This window comes from Nelusetta ayraudi, unplaced genomic scaffold (genome assembly GCF_046127955.1).
Source record: "Nelusetta ayraudi isolate G7.1 ecotype Tasmania unplaced genomic scaffold, CSIRO-AGI_Nayr_v1 ptg000081l, whole genome shotgun sequence".
Lineage (NCBI taxonomy): Eukaryota > Metazoa > Chordata > Actinopteri > Tetraodontiformes > Monacanthidae > Nelusetta > Nelusetta ayraudi.
In genome coordinates this window covers 389,638-414,933 of record NW_027466131.1, presented here as the reverse complement: position 1 = coordinate 414,933, position 25,296 = coordinate 389,638, and the positions used below count along the sequence as shown (strand labels likewise).

Below are 25,296 nucleotides of genomic sequence, written 5' to 3'. Positions count from 1 at the left end.
TTCAACAAACCCCCACCTGTTTTTCACGCTCAGCCCTCTAAAGTTTTGAAGCGGGAGGGGAGTGTTGCTTTTATTCAAAGGCGTGAAATGGAAGTTGATCCGGCGGCGTCTTATCGCCCGTTTATTGCCGCCTGTTCGGCCGCAGAAAGGGGCTTTTTCACGCCGCCGCGTCCGTGTGATCGGCAGGGGAAACAGATAGCGGCGTTATCTGCAGGCGCAGGTTGAGCCGGTGGATGTGATGGAGTGCCCTGATATCCTGCCATTCACGCGCACACGCACGCACGCACACGCACGCACACGCACACACACGCACGGACACGCACACACGGTGGTGAAAAAGGCCACTGCCCTGCTGCTCTCACCGTATGCTAAATCCATTACGGCTAATCAACAAGTGCCAAGTCGGCGCCGGCCGGGGTTAAGAAGTGTCCGGATGCCTGCGTGTGTGTGCATGCGTGTGTGTGTGTATTGAGTAAGCGTGTTGTTGATTGGCTGCCAGCTGTTCCACTTTCTGCCTCTATTTTATCAGTTGCAAGCACAAACCTGGAGCAGCTGTCGACCCCGAGTGGCAAGACTTCCTGTTATCGGCTGATAGATGGAGTCACCAGAGATGGAGAGGATGTGTGTGTGTGTGTGTGTGTGAGGAGTTATCAGCATGGAAGTAGTGAAAGAATCATTCATCTTTTTTACATTCACTTGTCATTCAAATGATGGGGCCTTTAAAAATAACTTCCTGCATCATGAACTCAAGCCACCTTCCCGTCAGCCTGTTTTGCATTTACGCCTCGTTCAGACTGCCAGCCAAAATCCGATTTTTAGCCCATCCAGATTGAAACCGGATGGCTCTCTTATAGTCTGAGCAGTCACAAATCGCGTGAAATCCGATTTTTGCAAAACGGATTGCAGCCACCTTTGGGAGGTCGTTTCAAATGGCATTTTGACAGATGCGTCTCCGTCTGAACGCCTCAGTTTTGACTGTCCGTGACGTCACTCTACGCGACGCAAGACCCAATGCGCCGGACCGGAGGACCAGATTTGATGAAGGAATCTGATTTGAATCAGATTTCTCCTGCAGTCTGAACGCAACCTTTGAATCCCGCGTAACCCAACAACTTTTATGGTACTTTAAAGTAACCTGGAACAACTTCCCTCACGAGAAAACCTAAACTTCAGACTTATAGGTGGATGGATGACGGGAAGGAAACACTGAGCTTCTGAAAGAAGAGCCCGTGTGCAGATTGCATCAGGATTTATGTCCGCGTCGGCGGTTTTGATGGGAAAAGGCGGCGGCCTCGACCTCCGCTAACACGTTTTCTGCCGCCTAACTGAGCCTGCAGGCTGCTGCGGGATAGAGTTAGCAGCAGAGACGGCCACACTGTCCCGCGGGCTTGCTGGAAATGAGATTAGCTGGAGGAGAGCGATGTGATTGGGCGGGAGGCAGGCCAGGAGATGGAACCTTTATGAAATAACCTCTGCAATCTGTGACAGCAGCAGCAGCAGCAGCAGCAGAGGAGCCAGCTGACGACACAGACACACACAGACACACACAGACACAAACGCACACTCCATCTGGAAAGACGGGCAGAAAGTAGAACAGGCTGTATCTGGAACGGAGGCATATTCATGCATGTATACTCACAGGCAAGATGACTAGTCTGTTATTACCTGTGATGAACAATAACCCCACATTCCGCACTGAATATTTCCCAAATGCACTGGGTTCATTTCCCATTTCTATCTAGGAGGAAAAAAACAATCCAAAGGAAATATTTGGTCGGAGGAGGCGCGCGATTGGACAATCCTTTTGCCTGTCAACACGGACAAATCATATTTCTTGAGAGAGTTTGTAACAGCGTGAGACTTCCTGCCGGTGCGAGGGGACCGAACAGCATTTGTCCCCGCCCTGGCCGTGATGGTGGGCGGAGTCAGTCAGCAGTGCAGTAAAGTCTTGTGATCAGACAGACTGTACCACAGGCAAAGGCATTGTTTACAAGCTGGCTGCAAGTAGCTCCGCCTCTTTCTCAGCAAATCAATCAATCAATCAATCAACTTTTATTTGTACAGCACTAAATCACATCCAAAGGCGTCTCAAAGCGCTGTGTACAATTGGAGGAAAACCAACTGAGCCCTCCAGAGCAAGCGAAGTGCGACAGTGGCCAGGAATAAACTCCCATGTGGGAAGAAACCTCCAGAGGGCGCTCATCTGCTTTCACCAGATGATGATCCTGATTGGTCGCTGCTGGACCCCAGCTGAGCTTTGAAGCAGCAGCCCGGCTTGCAGTTACTTCTTGGCCGTCTAACGTGCTTGCTCCCTGGTTTGTCACAAATAGAAGGACCCCATTTGGTCCTTTTCACATGGCGACAGGCCAGAAGTTGTTTCCGAGGGGATTGTTTCAAGATGGACTGGCGAGGTTTCAGACTCGATGAATCTTTCACGTTCCCCAGATAGAAGGTCGCTCAATGAACACCAGAAAAAAAAAAAAGCTTAGTTAGGTTCCTGTTTAGGTGTCTGCTCCTCACTCACATACTGTTCAGGAAATGATGAATCAGAATGAGTAAGAGAAAACTGTTTGGAGTTTAATGGAACATGACATGATTTATTTTTTATTTTTTTTAATTATGGAGAAAAAAAAGGTTGTACATATTTGGTTCCTCAGCTAAAACCCCTCAAAATATGCCTTGACACATGAATAAAACCTAAAAGTAGAAAGTAGTATAAGTAGAAATGGCCCAGACGACTCCACCCTGCTTTACAACCCAGATTCACAGATTCATCTCTCCTATGACGGATCCTTCTGCAGCTCTGTTCTTGTGTATTTATTCCTCCACTGCCAAACCCCTCTGAGGAACCTGTCAGGCCCTCAGTTGGGGGTTTTCCCTCTTGATGTGTCCGTCTTCCGTCTTGTTTTCGCGCTGGCTGTCAGAACAAGTTAGGGCTGAATCGGTAAAAGTGACTTGCAGGAAGAAGTCCAGATCCCCCCCCCCCCCCCCCCCCCCCCCCCCCACACACACACACACACACACACACACACACACACACACACACACAAATGTTTTCATACGGATGCCTGGGTGATTGCCGCTCGCCGGGCTCAAGGCATCCGATGTAGCCGTGAAGGGTTGAAGACAGATTTTCTCACCGCAACACTGCTGCACGCCGGCCAATCTCTGTAACGAAAACTCCAACAACAACAACCTGGATCTGTCGCCGCTTCAACTGCGTCTTCGAAAAAATCATCCCAAATCATCTTGTTTTACAAGCCGGCCCTGAAGGCCTTTCATATCATCTGCGTAAGCGACGTCGTTCAGCTTTAATGGCGTCCATAAAGCTGCTCATCCGTCAGCGTGAGAGCCTCTGTGACGGCTGCCGAAGCAGAGAAACTGCTCTGATTCGTCGCTCTTCTCTCCGGGCATCAACATCCACATCGGTCTTGTTGGAGAGCGACGTACTGAACGGTGGCGTCCTGCAGCTGAACGGCTGATGGCTGATGTCCTGGTTTTCAGGCGTCCGTCTTCAAAAGCTCCAGTCCGAATATAACCGGACCACTCGGGGTCCTCCTCCGAGGAGGGGGAGCCGGAGCCACATGGCCATCTCACATACAAGATAAATCCAAACTCTTTAGTGACTCTTTAGTGGAGTGTCTTTTCCCTGCGATCTTCTCCACCTCCTCTGCTGCCTTTCATGCCCATAATTAGAACTTTGGCCTTACCACGCATTGCTACGGGGGGGGCGGGGTGCGAACTTGAACTCTTGGCCTGACGGTGTCGATTAGTTTGAGTTGAAGCCAAAGAGACCAGAGTGATGCAACGATTTCAGTGCGGCTGTAACGAAGATCGGGGCTTTGCGCCAACCGACTCTTAACGACCCTGGGAACATAAACTCTGGAGCTGCTTTTTTTTGTGGGTTTTTTTTTTCACCAGAGTGGAGATGAAACCCAGCAATATTCTGCGTCCAGACGGCTCTCGCACGCTCCGGTGTTGTAGTTACTGTGCATTATTTTTCTTGGCAGAAAACGTAACGGGAACATCACGGCACCCTGTAGCTGCCAGTCTGTGCGGCATAGTTGCACAACCGCGGAATATAAGCAAGCAAAACTGCATTTGAGCGCACACTGTTGGTGTTGGCTCGCAGCTTTCTAAGCTGTTCGACAGTTGAGACGGATGGTTGCAATGTGAAAAAAATCTTCATCATAGTCAACGTTTTTATACTTTATTGGACTGGAGAGATGTGAAAGAGGCGAAAACCTCAAAGTGACACTTTCTTACCGTCCAAAGCCACCAGTCAAGACTTTGCCGACACCAGGGTGAAGTTTTGAAGTTCCTCGGACGCTTTGTGAGAACATCAAAGATCAACTGGTGGGGCTGAAAGGTTCAGCCTGCATTTCCAGTTGTATTTTTCAAGCAGCAGCAGCACTGCAACTATCACAGCCTGACAAACAGGATCGCACACTCTGCTCTGATCTCCGCTTCGAGATTCTCCTTTTGTTCTTTCAGTGAGTTGAGCCCACGTCTGCCTGCTGTCCTCCTCAGATTCTCTCTGTTTCTCCGTTTGGCCCCAGAAAAAAAGTGCTTATTTCACCAGCAGCGGGTCGCACCGTTGGCCCCCCGGGCGCTCCATCAAGTCATCAGTCGAAGTATTTCAGCATGCCGCTGCTCCGCAGAGGGCGCCACTTTATTTCGCCGAACGACGGTGGATGTAATGAAGGATGTCGCAGAGGGAAAAGGCAGGATTTAAAGAACCGTCTGCTCCGCCGCTTCAGCGAAATGATGCATGTCAAGAGTTTGGCACGGACGGAGGAGAAGGAGGTCCAGTGCTACATTATATCAAACTGGCCCTGAAAGCACTTGTATTAGTTCCAGGTGGCGACGGAGCATGTACGGCGGGATACGCCGATTAGTTTTTCCAGGCAAAATGTAAATATTTCATGTGGCGCGAATGAGAGCGGAAGCTGCTCGGATTGGCGAGCAGGAAGGGGTTTCCGTCCTCCGGCGGCTGCATCTGCTCTTTGTCACTTCAACGTAGGCTGATGCATAATGAAGGAGGAGGCCTGGCAGGAAGGAAGGAAGGAAGGAAGGTTTGTTCACATGGTGTTGGAGTTTATCAAACATTAGTCCCGGCCACACGGCCGGCTGTTAGGTGTTTTAGACCCTCGCTGAGGAATCAATTGCTTTGCCACACTTGATTCAATCCTCATTCACATCGGGCCAGAGGTGAAGTCGGAAGTTGTGCCGACTGCAGTGCTCTCACGGTTTCGTCAAAGGATCCTGTGAGGGCGTTGCAGCTTCAGCAACTGGTAGAGTTTCTTTATTCCCACTTGCGGGGCTCGATTAAAGTGCCGTCGTAAGGAAAATGTCTTAGTTTTAAAGGTCCAGTGTGTAAAATGTGGCTTGATTTATGATTTTTATATTGGTAAAAGCTTAATATACTGCCCGTGAATACACTAATAAAAGGGTATACTCGTAGTACAATAAAAGTCATTTGGTTTCCTACCCTTATTTTGAAACCCTATATATTACAATGTACATTGAGCAATAAGGGTCTTGGTCCTAGTTGGCTGCCATCTTGCCATTTTTTAAGGAAGCCCAGTATTTCAGGAAGCCCTCCTGACAGTGGCCTAAATATGAACGCGCTGCCACGCGCGCTTCCTTAAACATTTTACAGCCTGGACCTTTAAATGTGCAGTCTGTCAAATTTAGTATTGTCTTGTTTATTCATCTTGCGTTGCATAGTACTCGGTGTTGTTGTATTAGCCTCATAAAATAGGAGATAAACTGCCGTCTTGATGCCTTCCTCAGCACTTCCCCCTACGGGCTTAATAGCAACTATTTTAGAATTGCATCATATGTAATTCTCATTCTTACCTGCCTGTTGAGTACCAGCGCTTCAAAAAGTAGCACCTTGTCACCCTCCCTTTTTGACCTCTCCCATCATCGCCGCCACTTCTTGTTGCTCTGATCTGAGCCCAGGTTGGCCCCTGCTCCCCTCCAGAGCCTTGGGGCTGGGAGGAGAGGCGCAGAATGATCCACCGAAAGCTCTCCGCCTTATTGATCCGTGTCATTCCGTCCCTGCAGCAACTTTGATGTGACAGTTTCATTTGAGCTCCGCTCAAAAAGTCCTTAATTAGATCGCAGCGGCGGAGCTCCTCTCCTGGGATGGAGGTGATGAAAGCGGGGGAGATACCGTGATGGGATTTTGGTGTGTGTGTGTGTGTGTGTGTGTGTGTGTGTGTGTGTGTGTGTGTGTGTGTGTGTGTGTGTGTGTGTGTGTGTGTGTGTGTGTGTGTGTGTGTGTGTGTGTGTGTGTGTGTGGAGATGAATCTCTGGTTACTTTATTAGCTTCAGCGCTAACTCCTGTGTGGACGTGTCTGGACCAGCTGCAGCACACTGTGGACTCAGCAGATGGACTCGGGCAGGGAAAATCCTCCAGCAAAGTGTGGATTAAAACCTGAACTAGCCGCCGCATCTTAAAATCCTCGGGCTGTTACCTCTGACTTGGCAAAAAAAAAAGAAGCTTCAGGCTGTTAAATAATCAACATGAGCAGCTTCTACAAACCAGTTCTTAGGGTTGTGACGGTGCTGTTCAGCAATATCAACATGATGAGTCAGTTTGAGGAGGGTTTTTTTTATTTTTTATAATGGGTAGAACTGCAGCACCTCCCCCACTAACATAGCGCTCTCTACTGGCTCGTTTTGACTTTGGGAACAGTTATGTGCGTAGTCACTTTAAAGCTGCTACTGAAGGCTGATTCATTTCAACGGTTTGAAAACGTAATCATTTCCAACAAACAACTGGAGTCGGAGTGATTTTACACACACTCACGCACGCACGCGCGTGTGCGCGATGGCCCTCCAATGGCTGGTAATCCCTGCAGAGTTGATCCTCCTCCCTTTGCAAATTGTAATTTCCTCTAATCCAGCAGGAGTCGTGCTAATGAAACCATATGAGATGTAATTACTCTCAAATGGAGTCCTGTTCCCCCCCCCCCCTTTTTTTTTCTTTCCTTTTTCAGGGAAGCATCATCAGAACTATAATTTCTCATTAATCGTCCGTCACTCCCGCGACGCTCCCTCGGCCCTTAATTACAGCAGGTTTACCACACCTCCGCCTGGCAGTGGACCAGTCGCATGTCTGAAGCCTCCGAACCCTCCAACAGATGTGTCGGGCTCGTAAACTCACTTAAAAAAATAAGATAAAATACATAAAAAAATCCTTCCTGAATCCCTGTGCTGCAGTTTGCTGCAGGTTGTTCGGTCAGGTCAGAGCAGCTTGGTTTTTAGTTTGTATTGGAAAAAATGGGACAAAGTAAGAGGTCAGACTCCAGAACCTATGTGTTAGTCTTGGATCTTCGTTCTGCAGAAGGCTTCAAAGGTGCAGCGTCACGCAAACATTCCCTGTCTCTGGGATCTGTGATGTCACAAAGGGCACATTGCCCCTCTCAGGTAGGTGGCCAGAATACTGGTCAGGTGTTGGCACTGACTCAATCTTTTGCCCCCTTCCAATCACTTGGAAGTTCTAACAAAGAGCAAAGTCAGTGCACAGTTCATCTCAGTGCATGAACATGTTATGATGGAAATGCAAAAACATTTGCGTTGACATTTCTTACATTTGGATGAATGAATGAGAGCAGAGATTGATTTCCAGTTGAAAAGAGAGCGATTCAGCGTTGAACCGTTGACCCTATACTGCGAATGCATTCCTCCAGTGTGACAGGCTAATAATAACACTGCAAGTGCTTCCACTTGTGAAGCATCGATTAATATTGACATTAGCCAGTTCCTCCCAAAATGTCATTAAAGAATTCTTAGGGAAAAAAATGTGTCTTTCTTGTTTTTCTTTGGAATATCTGCGCCGCTGAGCTCCATCTCATATCTGTTTATGTTGCTCAGTGTTTGGCTTCCCTCACTCCCACCTCCTCGATTCCCAAACTTGTCTCACTAGTCTGATTTATTACTCCCAAAAAGTTTTTCCCCTGGATCGTGGTGTTGCTTGTGCAACGGCTGCGTGGCCTCGCCAGCTCACGTACTCTCCTGTCTGGCTCGGAGAGTCGGTCCAGTTGGCTGCTTGGCCGAAGCTCTGAGCCGAACACTCTGAGAGGAAACAGTCCAGGTTGCAGCAGCGCTGGCCGGGTCCACGGAGCCGATCTTCATCCCTCGCTTTGTCTTCCCATCTTCAAGTGTATCCCTCCGTCCTCGTCCTCTCCTCCACCCTTTGACCTCCCCGCCTCCCCCGTCTTTCTGTCCTCCTTCCTGCGATTCAAGGACCCGTGGCCCCTTCTCTTGTTTTTTTTTTATAGCTCAGCTTATAAATCTGCTTTGTCTCGGAGAGCAGAGTAACAAACAAGCGGGCTGCAAAAACTTGCGGTCATGGTGGCCACTTGAAGACGAGAAGACGAGATGTTTAGTTCTTGGTTTTTTTTTTGTCTCTCTTTCTCTTTTTGATTTGATCTGGGAAGACAAATATTTTTGAAAGGGATTTTCAAGGTTTGTGTTTCGAGGAGTCGGTGGTTATTAGTGCAGGAAGGTGATCCGGGTTCAGGGAGGAAGTGAACTAATTCTGAGATGTTGGCGGTGAAAGTCCAAGCAAATGCTGCTGGCGGTTACGAATGGTGTCGCTTTCCAGATGCCTTGTGTTGGTTGTTTGTCTTGTGTCCAAATGAGGAAATGAAGAGTCTTAGAGTATTTCCGTTGTCCTGCATTGTTTACCATCACTTTCGCTCCCACGCGATCAACAGCGGAAGACGAGAACCTGATGGAGCGAACAGTCGACTGGACACTCGACGGTACTGCTGCTATAAATCGGGACAAGACGTCCCAAACCTTGCTTGGTTGATGCCGCAAAACCAAAACTTCAGTGGGAACATTTGCTGCAATGTCTCCAGCACCTCACCATCCTGCATGTGTCTTGATGCAGCCATTGTTTTGTTGTTGACCTTGAATGTACTGTTGGTTTACAACCGCTGCGTTCATGTCAAAATGCTGCTGCGCAAAAAAAGAAAATGGGTTTAAAACATTGCATCGGTTGAAGCAGGAGGGTTTTAGATTTCAACACACACACACACACACACACACACACACACACACACACACACACACACACACACACACACAGCTTCTGTAGGTAGAAAAAAACAGGTAATTGAAGCAAACTGGCTAAATATAGCCCTTAGAGTGATTAGCAGTGATAGCATTTGATGTATGGCGCTCATTAGCGTGCTAGCTAACCACCCACCCTTTATCCCCGTCACCACCTTTTCCCAATACACACACACACACACACACACACACACTCTGCCATTTCCCTTTAGACTTAAAGGAATGTCACCCTCCCCTTTTTCTTGGAAGTTTTTGTGCTTTACTGCGGCGAGCTCTGATCAATGCAAACATCAATCTTGTGACTCTGCTCGGTTTATTCAGGCTAATAGGACCGCCGCTGCAAAAAGGTTACATTAATCTCTGGATTAATTCAAACTAATTGCTGCCACGCTGCTCTTCATTTTGAGTTACGCTTTCGCACGAGAATATTAATCTCAGTGCGTGTATGTGTGCATGCATGCCGTGCACGTGTGTGCGCGCGTCTAGACAGCCGACGTTGCCCTGAGCCTTTCACAGTGGAAGGACTTTGCTCTACTTTCCGAGCCAGAGGACAATCTTCTCTCACAGAGGTTTCAGAAATGGGTTAACGGTGCATTTTCAGGTGTTTGGCCACAGGAAATAGCCTCTGTGTGTGTGTGTGGGAGAGGGAGTGGGAGAGGGAGACCGTGCACATAGTTGTGTGTGTTTGTCGCAGTCCTTTCTGTTCTGTAGCCACATCTATCAGCTTTCAGCAGCTTGAAAGACTTTTTGCTCCACTGAAAGGTTGTCATCGCTCTCCGGTCGTGCGTGCGTGCGTGCGTGCGTGCGTGCGTGCGTGCGTGCGTGCGTGTGTGTGCGTGTGTGCTTAAATCTCCAAATATCCAGAATGGTCAGATTAGCTGCTGCAGCGGACTGAACGAGCCAACGTGATGACCAGAGTTGAGTCTTTCGAACCAGTTCTGGCATTAAAAAAAGGAAAAAAAAAAAAGCATTCGATTCAAATCATTTGATCTCTTCTGACTATTGACTTTATTATTGTTTGGATAATTAAGCTCTGGGTTGGAATCCAAGAAAAGATAAGTTAATTTATCAAAACTGGTTTGCCTCATCTCTCTCAAACAGTTTGCCGTCTATTCCCACAAAGACCTCATGTGGTCTTTAGTGGAAAGAAAAAGGGCTACTCTGTCCTTTTAAAGTTGTCACATTTAACTGTGGACAATTGCTGGAAACTGTGCAGGATCCTTGAATCCACAGCTGCCAGAAGTGTGAGACGACGCCTTGATGCGTGTCAGTGTGATGTCGTTTGAAAAGTTCACCGCGATGTCACTTGTGATTCTGCCGCATGAGTCGATCTTTGTAGCGGCAGCAACGTCAGTTGTCCTTGGCCTCCACACCTTTTCTTTGTGCTGCGATTCGTCCTGGCCGAAGAAAAAGGTGCGGCTGACTGAACGGCTAATCCCACCGCGTCCCGGACGGGGTTGAGTTGAGGCTTCTGCTCCCCAAGTATTAGTCTCGCCGAGGCGGTAACGAGCCGCCTGATTGGTCTGATCATCCAGTTACCAGACGGAAAAATCCTCAAATATCCGGCACGGATGCTGCCTTCAGCGCTCTGCTGCGGCCACCCGCCTGTCCAGGCTGTCCAGCACAGCAGCCTTTCTTTTGCGTTAGAAATATCAGAAAGTGCTGCAGGTTTTGAAACAATCCTTTTCTTTGACATTCATGCGAAATGTTCATTGTAACTGATTTTGGCCTTGGAAATGTTTTACTACTATTTACATTTAGCAATTGTCCAGCTATGCAAGGCAGTTTGGACAAAAAAAAAAAAAAAATCCTCTGGTGTTTAATGTCGTAGTTTAATGTTTTTGTTACGAAAACATGACATTTCGTAGCATGTTTTTTTGCACAGTCATCCGTCATTGCCGCGTGTAATGATTTGTTGTTGGTTTGCTGTGATACGCGGGCGCCGGTGGTGCTCGGTTGGTAGTCGAACGTCTCCGCTTGTGTTTTTGTTGTCTGCCTGCTTCCAGTTAGCTTTTCTCCCGTCAGATGAAAACAGGAAGCTGGGATAACATTTAGGTCCGGTGGTTTTCAAACCTCAAACGTCTGGTTCACATTCGCCAGCAGCTTTTCCCCACGGACTCGGCCAAGTTTGTAAAACTATTCCTGCAACAATTTCTGAAGCGTTTTACGGCCCAGTGGCTGGGAGCCACGTGATGGAAGCTCCTGCGATTGTAAGACGCATGCGGTTCTGTTTTACTGGAGGCGTCCCCTAATCCAAACCATGTGACTCGGCCGCGTGTGAAAACATCAGGTAGGTGCTTCTCCACCGTGGAGTCCATAAAAGTCGCCTGCTGCTGATGAAGGAGGTGATCCGGAGCTGCAGAGCGCTTTGGATTATATACGCTGCTTCTGCTGCTGTAGGAGAGAGGGGAGGAACAAAAAAAAATCCACGCTGCCAAATATTTCATGTAATCTGCCCGGTAACAAATCAAAGAGAGTGTTTGGAGGAGGAGCGCTGCACTCTGTCCTCCCCCGATGATGGATGGATGGATTTCACCGCCGTCCAGGTCCCGGTGGCCCGTGGAGGGGGAAAAAAAAACTGTCTGCCCTGCGCTTGGAGCGTCAAGGTTCCCGTTGCGGAATGTTTTTTAACTCTCCACCTCATCAGCCTGTCGGGAGACACATTCTTGGCTCGCTGTTGACAGCAGCTGCCGACAGACGTTTCGTCGCTCCGACGCCCCGTCCGCACAAATTCTCAAGTTTCCCCTTTAATTAAAACCAACAACTTCTTTAAAAATAGTACTGGGTGTGCTTTCCCGTCATAGGCCGCCTTTTATTTCCTAACACTAAGCCCCCGACATGAGCGATGGACCCCGCGGAGCCACAAATGGCCCATTGATGCTGCAGGTTCTGCCGTCCGCGGTCCCATCGGGCCTGAAAATGTTTCAGGTTGCAGTTTTTGACCCAGCGAGATGGAGACACACAACGTTGTGGATCGCACAGCTGTGCGGCGGTTTCCTCCTTCCCCGACTTCTGCTGATGACTTCACTTTTGTGAAGGGAAGTCCACTCACAATAGAAGATAAGAGGACGAGCTGGCCAGTCACTGTTGACCACGTCGAGTCAAGCACAGAAACGCAGCATCACCGGCTCTGTGCTGGTTCTCTTCTGTTTAAATGACTGCGATTCTCTACTTCGTTTCATTTATCTGCTCGTAAAAATATAAAAATGCAGTCACCAGGCACAATAAAACTGGTTCACTTAAAAAAAAGAGAGAAAAAAAAAGCAAGTACATAAAAAAAACAAAACAAAGACGTAATGTTATTCCTACTTGACGGGAGAATGAATCAAACCTCCGACTGACGGATGATGCAGAGCAGAGTTTTACACAAGCTCATTATTTAAACTGCAGTATTTCAGATAAAATAAGTCACACGCACGCACACGGGCACGCACGCGCGCTCGCTCGCCTCAGATATTAATATTCCACTCTCTGGAGATCTTTGGTCCCCCAGTTATGATGATGATGATGCTGATGATGATGATTTATGGGCCCCAAGCAACTGCCGAAACACCGACTGACTCACACTTTTTTCCCACTGTAATTTAGTTTTCCACTGTTGATGCCTTTCTTGCAGCTGTGTGTGTGTGTGTGTGTGTGTGTGTGTGTGTGTGTGTGTGTGTGTGTGTGTGTGTGTGTGTGTGTGTGTGTGTGTGTGTGTGTGTGTGCCCGAGCACGTAGGTGGGCGAACAAAACACCCATAAATGATTAAAAGCAATCTCGGAACAGCCGATGAAACACGTTACTCATCAATAACTGCGGCGCCAGTCGCTCCTGTTCTCAGCCGTCCAGCGTCGGTGAAGCAAGTTTTTCTACTCTGAGGTTCAGAGTGAAGGACTTTACCGACAAGTCAATCACTTGACCTGCAGACTGCTGATGCTTAATGCTGTTCTTGGCAGCTTAAAGAACACTTGACCCCCGAAAAGATCGTCCCAATAGTCAATATGTATCGATACGACATTTGACCGATGGGTTAAAGGAGCCTTTTGACTTTTATCGACAATTCTCACTGGTTCTGCTCCGCTGCAGAAACCAGAGTGTGTGTGTGTGTGTGTGTGTGTGTGTGTGTGTGTGTGTGTGTGTGTGTGTGTGTGTGTTGCGTGTGTGTTGCGTGTGTGTGTGTGTGTATGTTGCGTGTGTGTTGTGTGTGTTGGGACCTTGCTGGTCAACAAACAGCAGCAATTACCTCTGACTCGGGGCAGTGCTGTGGCACACAGCGAACACTTCACTGGACAAAATGCCCATTGGGAGCTGGCTGCAGCGGTTCCATGTGTGCTGCGCCCCCTGGTGTTTCCACTTGGGCACATTACTATTTGATACTTCGTCTTTGTTTTCTTTTACCCGTTTTTATCAGCAAGTTCTCCCTGAAGTTGCAGAGTGGTGGCTTCTCCTGAAGAAAAATAGAACTTTCTTCGGTTCTGCGTGTTTTTAAAATCAACTCCGCGATTCCGTTTCATGCCTCTGCCGCCGCTGCCTCCTCAGCATCCTTTGTAGCTCTCGGTGACAAGGAAGCGGCCGCAGCCACTGATTCTGGCTGCAACTGCAAGCGCATGAGTCGCAGAAGGAAGCACAATGGGCTGTCGGAGGAGGGATGGATTCTTCTTCTGTGGTGTCCTCGGGGAGGAGGAGGCGGAGGGGTGGTGAGGGCGGGCTGATTCAGCTCTTTTGACTGAACGCAGCTCTTAACGAGGGAAGGAGCAGACGACTCACGCACGCGCACACACACACACACACACACACACACACACACACACACACACACACACACACACATACACACACACATTCTTTCTCACTCTCACACAGTTTCAAGAGAATGTTTGCTGCAAGAAATAAAAAAAAAAAAAACACTCCTCCTACACTAACTTTTACTCTCATTGCCCTCCGGCCTTCGTCACCCTTTCATCCTCCTTCTCCTCATCGCCACTTCGGCCTTTGACCATCAGTGTGTGTTGTTCACATTAGCCTCGGGCTGATGCAGCCTTTAATTTGCAGTAAATGTGTCCACATTAATGTAAAGAGCCTAATGGGAAAACAGTCTCTCTGTGTGTGTGTGTGTGTGTGTGTGTGTGTGTGTGTGTGTGTGTGTGTGTGTGTGTGTGTGTGTGTGTGTGTCAGTGGGGAGTCTGGACCAGCCTCAGCGTGTGAATGTGGCTGAAATGGAGGTTTAATGTGCTGGAAAGCTGTGGGTTGGATTAGAATGATGTGAGTGTGCTTCTTAATGGGTTGTGCGCGCGTGCGCGTGTGTGTGTGTGTGTGTGTGTGTGTGTGTGCGTTTACCAATTGTAGATGTGTGGCCGTGTCTTTTCTTGTCATCATAATGGGGTTGTGTAAATACAGTAAAATTGTTGCTTTGTTTATCAAGTCGTGGTGTTAATTTGTCGCCTTGATGGTCTTAAAATGTAATTTTGTTTTTTCTCATTATTATGATTGTTTTGTTTTTGAACTCTCGGTTCGTTTGCGTCAATATTATACCTACACACTTGGTGTCTTAATTGTCAGAAGCAAACTGAGAATTGGTCGGGTGCGTCTGCGGCGACTGGGCGGCCACATCAGCCAATCGGGAGAAAGGAGCGTGTGACGTAGAGAGCGCTGCAGCCAGTCAGGAACCGCTCGGTCCCCATTAACCACATCATCACTGAAACAAAGGTTTGTTCACATCAGGGGGGCTAAGTAAACAAACTAAAATGAGCACTGAATTCAAATAGTCAACTTCTTGTCGGTCTAAGGTTTGTTCGCCCAAGAGACTTTTTTTGGGGGTGTCTTAATACAGTTTTTATCCTAATGGGTGGAACCGGTCAGCCGCGCTCACCGGAAGGGGGCGCTGTGGATCTTTTGCGTGATTTGCAGTTCGTGAGGTTGCATCATGACTCCAAACCACTGATGTATTAAAAGAACTGGGTACCGGACAGCCAATATGGCACCGCGCCCATATTTCCCAGTGGCCACTCGAGGTACTGCAGCCAAAAAAATCCCTTGGGCCCAAAAAACATTTTCCCCATAGACCGCAATACAAAAATAAATGCATTTAAAACAGCTGACAAGACGATTGTGACCTGATATGTGATTCATAGCAAATCTTTCTACTGTAGATTTTTCAGTTCTGGTCTTCCAGGTGTTAAAAAAAATACAAAGGGCAGAAAATCCCCAGAAAAGAGTTTATTCCCAGCATGATGTCACAATGTCGGATGTGCTGCTGTGTCTCAGCTCGTTCTGATTGGCTGCGTCACGACAGGTCTGTAAGTGAAGTTCTCCAGAATCGTTTGATTGGATCACATGAGTTACAGAGGCATGATGGGAAGTGACACTACTGTACATGCCATCTGCATTCCCAACGTTGTGTCCTGTGCCGTGCACACTTCCAGAGAACCAAGTGTGGTGACTTTGTCCAAACTTTTCTATTTGGCCGTCTGTGTGAATCAAAAGCAACACATTTTCCAGCTCCTCTGATTAGCGACTCGTTGCCTGGGGCTGAGGTGGACGAGCCGTCTGCATAGTTCAGTGTTTCTCTGATCTGAGGCCTGTGAATGAACCCAGATGAGCTGCATCTACGTCCCAAAAGATGCTGGAGCTGTTTTAGCGTTGCCGCTCGACGCGGGTCAGAGGTCAAACCTGCGAGCGGGATGCTCTCCCCTTCCTCTGCTTGCCATCCAACAGCTGGGGACGCTGGGTGTCCTGGTCCCAGTCAACGGACGAACCTTGGGCCGGATCCCCCTCCTGGGCTCGGCTCACTGCCGCCAGCTGAGCGCACATGTGGGCCTGGCGGGAGCCGCGGAGGGACGGCGCCAATCTCATCTTTAATTTAATAAAAGGGTCTCGCTGGAAGCCGGAATTAATCTCATCTGCCAGGAGCGGCGCAGGATAAATGTGGAGGCGTTTTGAGCGAGGGGAGGATATGATTGGACGTTATGAATGCTGCCGTGTCAGAGGGTCTAAATCAGGCCGTGAGAGCTTCCTCCCGTGCAATTTGGAGCCCGAAGGGGCCACCGCCGGCCGTCCATCAACCGTTAGTCGAGTCGGGCCACTTCCTTTAGACTTATTATAGTGATGAAGATGGTGCCGTCTGCTCGTTAAGGCCCGGAGGATTTTCGGTGTCGGAACCAGCGCACAAAACCATTGGTTTCTTTAAGAAGACTCAGCCAATCACTGTTGGTTTCTTCCTCTCTTAATGCATTCCTGGTAAAGGTTCCGTATTTTTGGGAATTTAGATGCCCGAATAAGTCTTGGAATAAGTTCTTGGCCCAGATATGCATCAAACTTTTTCTCGCCCTTAATATGTGAGATTTAGGTTTCCACCACTTGGGGGCAGCATGTCCAGATGTGTGTATCTTCAAATCTCTGGAGATTTTATCTTATGCAAGAGTTTTTTCGGCTTTTTTTTCCATCAAATGCTGCATAATCCTTTGGGGATTAATGCAAGACTTTGTCAGAAAGAAGCAATACTTTATTCCCTTTTTATATTCCTTTTATAAATCCACTCCATCTCCTCATGTTTTTTTTTCTTCTGTTCCCCAGCAGCGCAGTGCTGCTTTCCTTTCACATCACCCTATTTTTATGTATTTTTTTTCCCCCCTTTATTTACGGCCGACTGCAGCAGGGCCTTTTCTTGTTGCGCCCACAACACTTCCTCCTCGCCTCCAGCTCTCATATCTGCGCGGCTTTGCCTTTCTCCTTTTATCCGTCGAGTAATTTTCTCTCATAATTCCAGATGATCCCACTGTGTCTCACCGTATCTCTGGGTTTTATCCTTCCGCACAAAAAGGATCCTTTTCAATGCACGTAATCTGTTCCTCGCCAGACGAGCCCCCCGTTGACTTCTCCTGCCTTTGGAAACGGTATAAAAGCCGCACGTTCAGCTCGGGCCGATGTGTCTTGACCTCTTGACCTCTGTCCTCCCTCCAGCTGATTGCCGTGTACGACGAGCAGGAGCCGCACCACGGGGGCGATGGAACCAGCGCCAGCTCCACGGGGACTCAGAGCCCCGACCTGTTTGCCGTCGACATCAGCGCCGGAAGTGGAGCCTCGGCCTTCCAGCCCTACCAGGCGGCCAGTGAGATCGAGGTCACGCCCTCCGCCCTGCGCACCAGTGAGTCCCAACACCAAACGCCGTCTGATCCGCACATGTGACCGGCCTAAGAAACAACCGGGACCTTTAATTCTCTTAAATTGCAGACTGCGCGGTCTACATCAAACGATTACAACTGCCGTCGTACGCGTCACACCCAACAAATTACCTTATCACAGGCCGGCGGTGCTTCAACCTCAGCCATAAATTCTCTTAATTGGACAGGAGGGGTTTTTTCCTGCCACCCAGTGCCGTCTGAGCCTCGGCCAAAGTGGCTAATTGCTTGTGTTCGTTGCCTACTAAATCAAACTCCGAGCCCGTCCACCTCGACGTAGCTTCGTCCCGGCCAAGTCTCCTCCGCTGCTACGACCGCAGATTGGGATCGGGAAAACGGGTTCTTGTAGTTGGTATGTCAGTCCGCACGGAGCAAAAATTGTCAACAGCCACGTGGGAAAAAAGCAAGCAGGCAAATTAAAAAAAAAGAAATCTTACTTATTACATCTCACCATGGTCAACAAATTCAGAAATTAAGGGAAACACTCTTGACAGGCGCCATGTCAGTGAACTGTAAGTCAACACCCAGTTCTGGAGTTTCACAGTGGGCCAGAATTCCATCCAAATGCCGAAGCTTTGGAAGCTCACGTTGGCGATGTCCTCCAGAAATTGGCTGGTGACAGTAAGCAGGTTCATCAGCCTAAATTTCCACTGCAGCAGCCGCCAAGACGGAGCGAGGTCCATCATAGCTCTTACAAAACATGGCAGGTTGGTTCACATGCAAGCAGGAAGTCGTCATTTGGTGTTTCACAGTGCATGCGCATGTTCGGCTTCTATTGTGTTGCCATCGTGTCCCAATGCAAAATGAGAGGGCTTACCCTTTTTTTTTTTTGTTTGTTTTTTTTAAAAACTATTTCAGACAATTTTGCATACAGACAAAAAAAAATACTAAAATAGATAAAATAAACAAAAAATGATAATACTTCTTACCTGGATCAGAAAATGGATTAAAATAAAATTTTGTATACGCAGATTAAATTTCTTTAATCTGCGTATACATGTGTGGTTGGGCTAATCATATCATTTTACACATGTCGGTGTGGATTTTTTTTTGTCTTCCTCTTTATTAAGCGTGCTGGATGAGACGAACCGCCACCTGGCCGTCCATCCGCAGACGCAGCCTCTCCCTGAACCTTTCCATTCTCAGCCGAAACACCATTTCCTGCCAAAGCGCCATTCCCTGAAATTAAAATGACTGACCCTGACCTCAATAACAATCCCCTTTAAAATAATAGCAAACCGGCTTTTAATTATTATTTTTCATTAGCATTAATAATACGGGGAAGCGGGTGGCTTATCTTTAAGTGACCCGCGAGTCGGCGTTGATTGACACCGCAGCCAACGCGTGCACACGCACACACACACGGACACACACACACAGTGTGACTGAGGTCACACGGCTCCTAATTGGATTTCTGGATGTGGATTTTCAGTATGAAATGAAAATCTTGGTCATAATCACACCTGCCATTTAGCTCCATTCAGCCGCCTCGGTAATGAATTCCAACCCTTTTTAATTTGCAACAGCGACTCTCATCAGCTGAATTTCACGGGGTTTAACAGTCTCTCTGTCACGGAAAAGAAAAGCCGTGATGATTCTTATTATTTTTGCCCTCCTAATGAGAGAAGCCCCCGATAGTGTCGGTGTCATTCGTGTCAGATAAGATGCGAGGGGCCGGATTCTCGGTTTCGTCCTTCACCTCAGAAGGGAAGTGATGGAGCCTTGTTTTGACAGCAACGTCTGTTGAGAGTCACAGAGGACTGATGCAAGTTTCTCTTCTTTGTCGGAGCCCAAACCTCGGCAGACAGCCCGGCGATGATGAAAGGGCGCCGGCGCCGCTGTGAAACCTGCGAAACCTTTCAGAGCGCCACGTTGTCTTGAAGTTAATTTCCCCAAATGCGACTCCAGTCATGTCCTAATATGCTAATGTGGCTGTGATAGCCCTTTGAAAAGCGGCGGTGGCGGCGGCAGCATTGGGGCCAGCTGCTGTGTTAACTTTGCCAACCCTGTCAGGGGGTTAAGTTTCTTCCATAGTCATGAGCTGATGTGAAATTCTCCCGCATATTTAAACTGAAAGTTTGCCTGTAAATGTTGCCATTAATTAATTTCTCCCAAGTTTTTGCCAGAACAACAAACAAGCATCTTATGAAAAATGTTACACTCACACACACACACACACACACACACACACTTGTATAAGTTCCCATGCTATGTTGTTATGTGTTAAAACATCACAACTGGAAATCAGCCCTTTCTGATGTCATAAAGGGGCATTGATTCTTCTTCCGTGAGTGACCACACCACCAACCAGGCACTGGCTCCACCCTCCAGATCAGTGGTTGAACTTCGCATTGCACATTGGTGGCCGAAAAGGATTAGAAGACCCTTGTTCAAATTTATTTCATTTCAATGTTGTGTCTCCGCTCTGCAAGCCGACTAGAAGTCTGTCACTTTCGCCCTTTGCTCCACTTCACAGAAAAAGTGTCCTTTATATCGCCATCAAGGGCGTTGATATCTCCCAGATTAGTGACCACACCCCACCTGCGAGGTGTTGGCTCCGCCCTCTCAGACCTCCTTGTTTCTGTCCCTCTCCTGAACACTTGGGAATGTCCAACAAAGCATTAGTATCAGAGGGAGGCTTTAAACAGAGGGCTAAACATGCTGTTGGACGGATGAGTGGTGGATGGATGGGACCTTCAACAAGCAGGTCATGGCTAAATGAGTGTTCTTGAGGGTGCAGTTCCTCAGCCAGAACATCTGGAAGGATCCTTGACTGCTGCTATCGCTGATGTCATCTTCTGAGCAATTAAGCCCAGAGTCTTGACCTCTAGTCGCTGGCCATTGATGCAAGACTTTGTTGCCTGGCCAAGAGCGCTGTCTGCTGGGAACTGCAGTGCAAGGTACTTGAGCCGTGCGACCGAGAGCGGCGTTGCCTCCTGCAGCCAGTGAGCTGTCCCACGCTCCGGGTGACCCAGCAGCACCGCGCACAAGAGTGTTTATACTTCTCTCGCTCTCTCTCTCTCACTCTCACTCACACACACACACACACACACACACACACGCACACACACAAAACAGTGCTTCCAGATCAGCCACACATACTGTAGCCTTTGGCTCCAATAGTTCCAAACACACAAACAAACACACGTCCACTTGTGTTGCCGGCGAGCAGATTACTGACTCATCACTAACTACAGGGGGAATAATAGTTCTGCAGCCCACGCACGGACAGACAGAGAGACACACACACACACTGGTGAATTGTTGTTCTCTCGCAAAGTGCCACTAGAGGTTACAGACTTGCAAACGGCACACAAATGATGTGAGTTGGCAGAAAGATGGAGTGTTCACAGACCCACAAAGTCATTGTTGGTTTTTTTTTGGTAAAAAAAACCCACATAGTCAAGGGGAAGACACACAAAGACTCCAGACGTTAAACAACACACACACGCACGTACCATCCCCTTTCCTTGGCTAGATTTGAAGTGTTTCCCCTTTAAACCCTCATCAGTGGAGAAACAGAATGTTCCGGACCTTCACCTCGTCCTCCCAGCGAAGACATCTCAACAAATTCCGCTTCTTTTTGGTTTGTTTTGTCATTTTTGCTAACTTTATCCGGCCTCCTCCGGTTCACTGGGTCGACTCCAGCCAATCACACGGCCCCCCTCCGAGGTCACGAAGCGAGGAACAGCTGATGTCACCGTCTCTTTGTCCTGCCAACGAGCGCCGGCTGGTGTTGTTGCGCCGACGCGGCCTCCCTTCCCACGCACCGCAACTTCTCAGCACCGTGAAGAGTTTTAATGGAAGGCGTCCACTTAAACAGGCCTTTTCCTCATATTGTTGTTCCCACACAGAGTCTGCCGCTCGGCGCTGTGAGGCAATAACACTGACAGCCGAGCCGAAACCAGAGCCACCTGATAAGACTTTTTAGCGAGGAATCAGATTATTTTGTCGCCTGGAGATAATGGAAATTTCAGTGATTTATTCCCTTTATTAGGCCCGTGTGTTTAAGGAAGAAAATGTGTTCTGGCCCACTTACATCAATCACCCGTTGTCTCGGGTCTTATCAGCCGCAGAGCGCTGAGAAGAGAAAAGACATTTTCTTTCTCTTTTTTTGTTTTTTTTTTAGGTGCGGGAGGTGTCGGAGAAATTGTATTTTTTCCCTCACCTGAGTTGAGCCGAGATGAAACGTCGTCCTCTTCTCTTTCAGACATGCCCCTCCACGTGCGGCGGAGCAGCGACCCCGCCCTGCTGACCGTCAACGGGCCATTTGGCAGCGGCGGCGACTCGCAGGTCCACACCGAAGGGCCGCCGTCGAGGAAGAACCCGACGCGCTGGTCCACCACCGCCGGCTTCCTGAAGGCGCGGCACTCCTCCGGCACCAACAGCCTCGAGAGGAAGGTAAAAGTGTGCGTCAGTTGAAAAACTCGCCCCTTTAGAGGTCGCTGAAGGTCGACGTCCACCCTAACCAGGGCCGGGCGATTTTGGACAAAAATTTTTTTTTTCCCCTCTGAAAACTTGATTTCCAATTTTAATTCTTTTTTGGTAAAACTACAAAAGACAATGGAATAAATAATTTCAAATGTTTTATCTTTGTTTTTAAATCGAGGGGACGTGATATTTTCATCTCCAGTACTTCATTAGGCTACACATCGTTCAAAGCACGACTGGGTTACGTGACATTTCTCATTACGCAGTCCATGTCGTACGCGACTTTGGGAAAAAATAATTTACTAGTGGCGGTAGTGGCGAGGGCAGCATACAGAATCACCTCCCAGTTTTAACATCTGCTGTAGGTAGGGCAACTACAGATGCAAATAGAAGAATAGAAACCGCCTTCAGGCATACTTTGCACGCTTACAGACGCCCACCCGGAAGCATGCAAGAGGAAAATTGATTTTGCAATTTTTCTTTCTTTTTTTTCTTTTTCTTTTTCTTTTTTTTTAACAAAATCCGATTTCGATTTAAAATCGATTAATCGCAGCGCTCCTGTCGACCTCCGTCGTCCTCGCAGGGCAAAGCCACGGACACGTACCGCAGCCTGCCGCGGGACGCCGGCACATGGGCCAATCAGAGGGAGTTTCAGAGGGAGACGGCCCGCTCGTCGCTCAGCGCCAATCACCCCATGGTGGACCGCTGGCTGGAGAGGCAGGAACAGGTAGGAACAACCTCCCTCGTCGCCCCCACAGACACGGGTTCAAACCAGACACACACACACACACACACACACACACACACACACACACAATCAACTGTATTGTCACTACAAAACTCTCACAATCCATTCAAAGCTCGTCAGAGTGGTTCAAATTCAGTCCAGAACCTGATCCTGGCCCGGCCTGGTGGCTCTCCCAGCCCTGTCAGCAGTTTCCACCACAAGTCCTCTGAGGCTCATCAGTCACAGAGGGAGAACCGGTCCTCTGTTGATTCAGTCTATAAAAATGGAAGGAAAGGAAAAAAAAAAAAAAAAAACCCAGCGTACTGCACATGTGGTTCTGTTTAGGCGGGTTGGTGGACCAGCGGCTCCAGTGGGAGTTCTGGTCCCGTCGTTCACACCAGGACTCGGCTGGAACGTGTTCATGTCACTACTAACATGCATCATCAAGCTCACGTTTGGCCATCACACGGGTTCCATTCCGGGAAGCAAAGTTTTGTGGGTTTTTTTCACTCCAAAACGTCTCCCGATCAGACACACGTTGTCTCGGAGGGCTTCTCAAACCTGGAGGTCTCAGGTTTGTGGTTTAAAGTGGGCTTTTGCCCGGCACAGATGAGCTCCTGGAGGCGGTTTTAGCGTCGCTGGAACTCATCTGTCTCGGATTTTTCACAATCCAGATGCGCCTTCAGCCTCTTCGGTGACTGATTTCTCTGATTCGGTGACACGGATTCGCTCCCGCAGCTGCTGCTTTGCCTCAATCCTCGACAGGACGGCGACTTTCGATGTGCATCAGGTTCCGCTTAGTTCTGCCGTGCTGCTTTTCATGCATCTTTTAAGCTCCCCTTTGTCTAAGCGCCACTAAAAATCCTGCCTCGACACTATTATTAAACCTCGGTGCAACGGAGCGTTGGGGGAACCGAGCGCAGCGGGATTATAATGTGCGGGGATGTGATTAAAATCCAACTTCAGGGCGAGTGATGAATGAAGCTGCATCGTTTTACCAACTTGTCTCATTTGAAAAAAAAAAAAACACCAGCAAACAGAGGACCATGAAATGTAAAAAAAGAGAATCGAGAAAAAGGAGGATTAATTTAATTCTGGCGGAGACTTTTGCCGCTTGAGACTTTTTGAGCTGACTGAGTTTGACGGAAGAATCGTCTCCGTTCTGTTGTTGTCGGCGCCGACGGCTTCGCTGCCACACGGAGGCAAAGAAATTGAACCGCGACGCTTTGAAAAGCCCCTGAACTCCCTGAAGCCTCTTCTGGCAACAGGTAGGGGGTCGCCATGGCAACAGCGCCACGTCCGTCCGGCCGGCCGTGAGTCCGTTGGGTATTAGAGGCAGTGGAGCCACGCAGCACACTGTGTGTGTGTGTGTGTGTGTGTGTGTGTGTGTGTGTGTGTGTGTGTGTGTGTGTGTGTGTGTGTGTGTGTGTGAATATCCAGGCAGCTACAGTTTGAGTTGCAAATCATCCAATTAAAAAAAAAAAAAAATTCTACAGGTTGAGCCTCTAATGCGTGTATGTGCGTACACGTACACACACCACACACTGGTTGTATGTCAGGCTCGCCTTGTCATGTCACATGCTCCTATTTATCGTCCGGGCGAGTCTGTTTCTACTCTGGTGACTGTGTGTGTTTGCTGTCTGCGGTTCCTCTGATGGTTCCACTGTTTTTCGCTCATTAAGAAACGGATCCTGAGGTCGGAACCGCTGAGTTTGTTTGGAGACAGAAATCACAGACGCAACTCCGCCGATGCTGGATGTTTTTTCTTTCATTTTCGAGCAGATTCTGACGCCGACGAAACCCGCAACGACCGATGGACAAGTAGTTTCGTTCTCAGGTTGAAAATGGATAGAAGGAAACGCAGTGCGATTGGTTTGAAAACTGGTTTCAAATGTGAGAAAGCAAACGCGCGCGGCTAATAACGAGTTGCTGCAGCGGAAGATGGAAATCCAGCACGCGGCCGCAGTTTGCCGACGCACAAATATCCCTGCACGGCGGAACTCCAAATGTCACCGCTGCGGAAAAACGGGGATTGATAGACAGGCGAGGCGGAGTGCCGGGCGAAAGGTCGAGGAGCGTTTTGGAGTATTTTTTTATTAACATTTTAGAAATGTGACCTTTTGGAGAACAGAGTGATTCAGAGCTGTGTTTAATAGGAATAATGTTTTATTTCCAAGTGAAGACCGTTGTGTGTTTTTATGTTGCGACCCTGGTGTGTGTGCGTGTGTGCGTGCGTGTCCTCAGCTGTTGAGACTGTTGGGGCACCGGGTTATCAGTCACGGTGGGACTGGCGACTTTGCACAACTCACTGGGGAGGTTGTTACACAGACACACGGAGGGCAGGTCAATGCGCACGCACACACACATACGCCTACGGAGTTGGCGGTGCACCTGCAAGCATTTGTCCCGCACGCAGGCTGCAGCTGTGACTCCAACCACCGAGCCTTTGCACGTAATTCTCCTCCACGCTGCATGTGCACGCTGTCCGACACGCACCTTTCTGCAGGGTTTCCTCGCTAACAAGCCTCTGTTCAGTGTGTGTGTGCGTGTGCGTGTGTGTGTGTGTGTGTGTGTGGAGTCCCTCAGGGTGCCACGTTATCCGGATAAATCATGCAAAACCCGAGTGGCGAGCTCATAAATCACCGCAGACTCGGCACGGAGGGTGTCGCCACTCGTACGTGCATGCATAATGTGCGGCGGAACGTGCATGGTCAAGATTTGCAGGTGTGTGTGTGTGTGTGTGTGTGTGTGTGTGTGTGTGTGTGTGTGTGTGTGTGTGTTGGCACTAACAGAGCAGATGACACAGATGACCAGTAGGTGCTGCTGTGGAGCTTGGAGTCTAAATGAAAAGGTGCGTGTGTCCCTGTGTATCTATGAATCCACTGT

At 48.6% G+C, this 25,296-nt stretch overlaps 1 protein-coding gene across 4 annotated transcripts in view; it reads left to right on the top strand.

Moving 5' to 3' along the window:
* The window catches only part of LOC142900288 (partitioning defective 3 homolog), a 165,460-nt gene that overhangs the window by 39,595 nt on the left and 100,569 nt on the right, over positions 1-25,296 (top strand). For all 4 annotated transcript variants that reach the window (XM_076044489.1, XM_076044488.1, XM_076044487.1 and 1 more), the window contains exons 3-5: positions 17,035-17,218; positions 21,463-21,653; positions 22,267-22,410. In XM_076044489.1, coding sequence (XP_075900604.1) covers positions 17,035-17,218; positions 21,463-21,653; positions 22,267-22,410 — 519 coding nt within the window. The remainder of the gene's footprint in view (positions 1-17,034; positions 17,219-21,462; positions 21,654-22,266; positions 22,411-25,296) is intronic.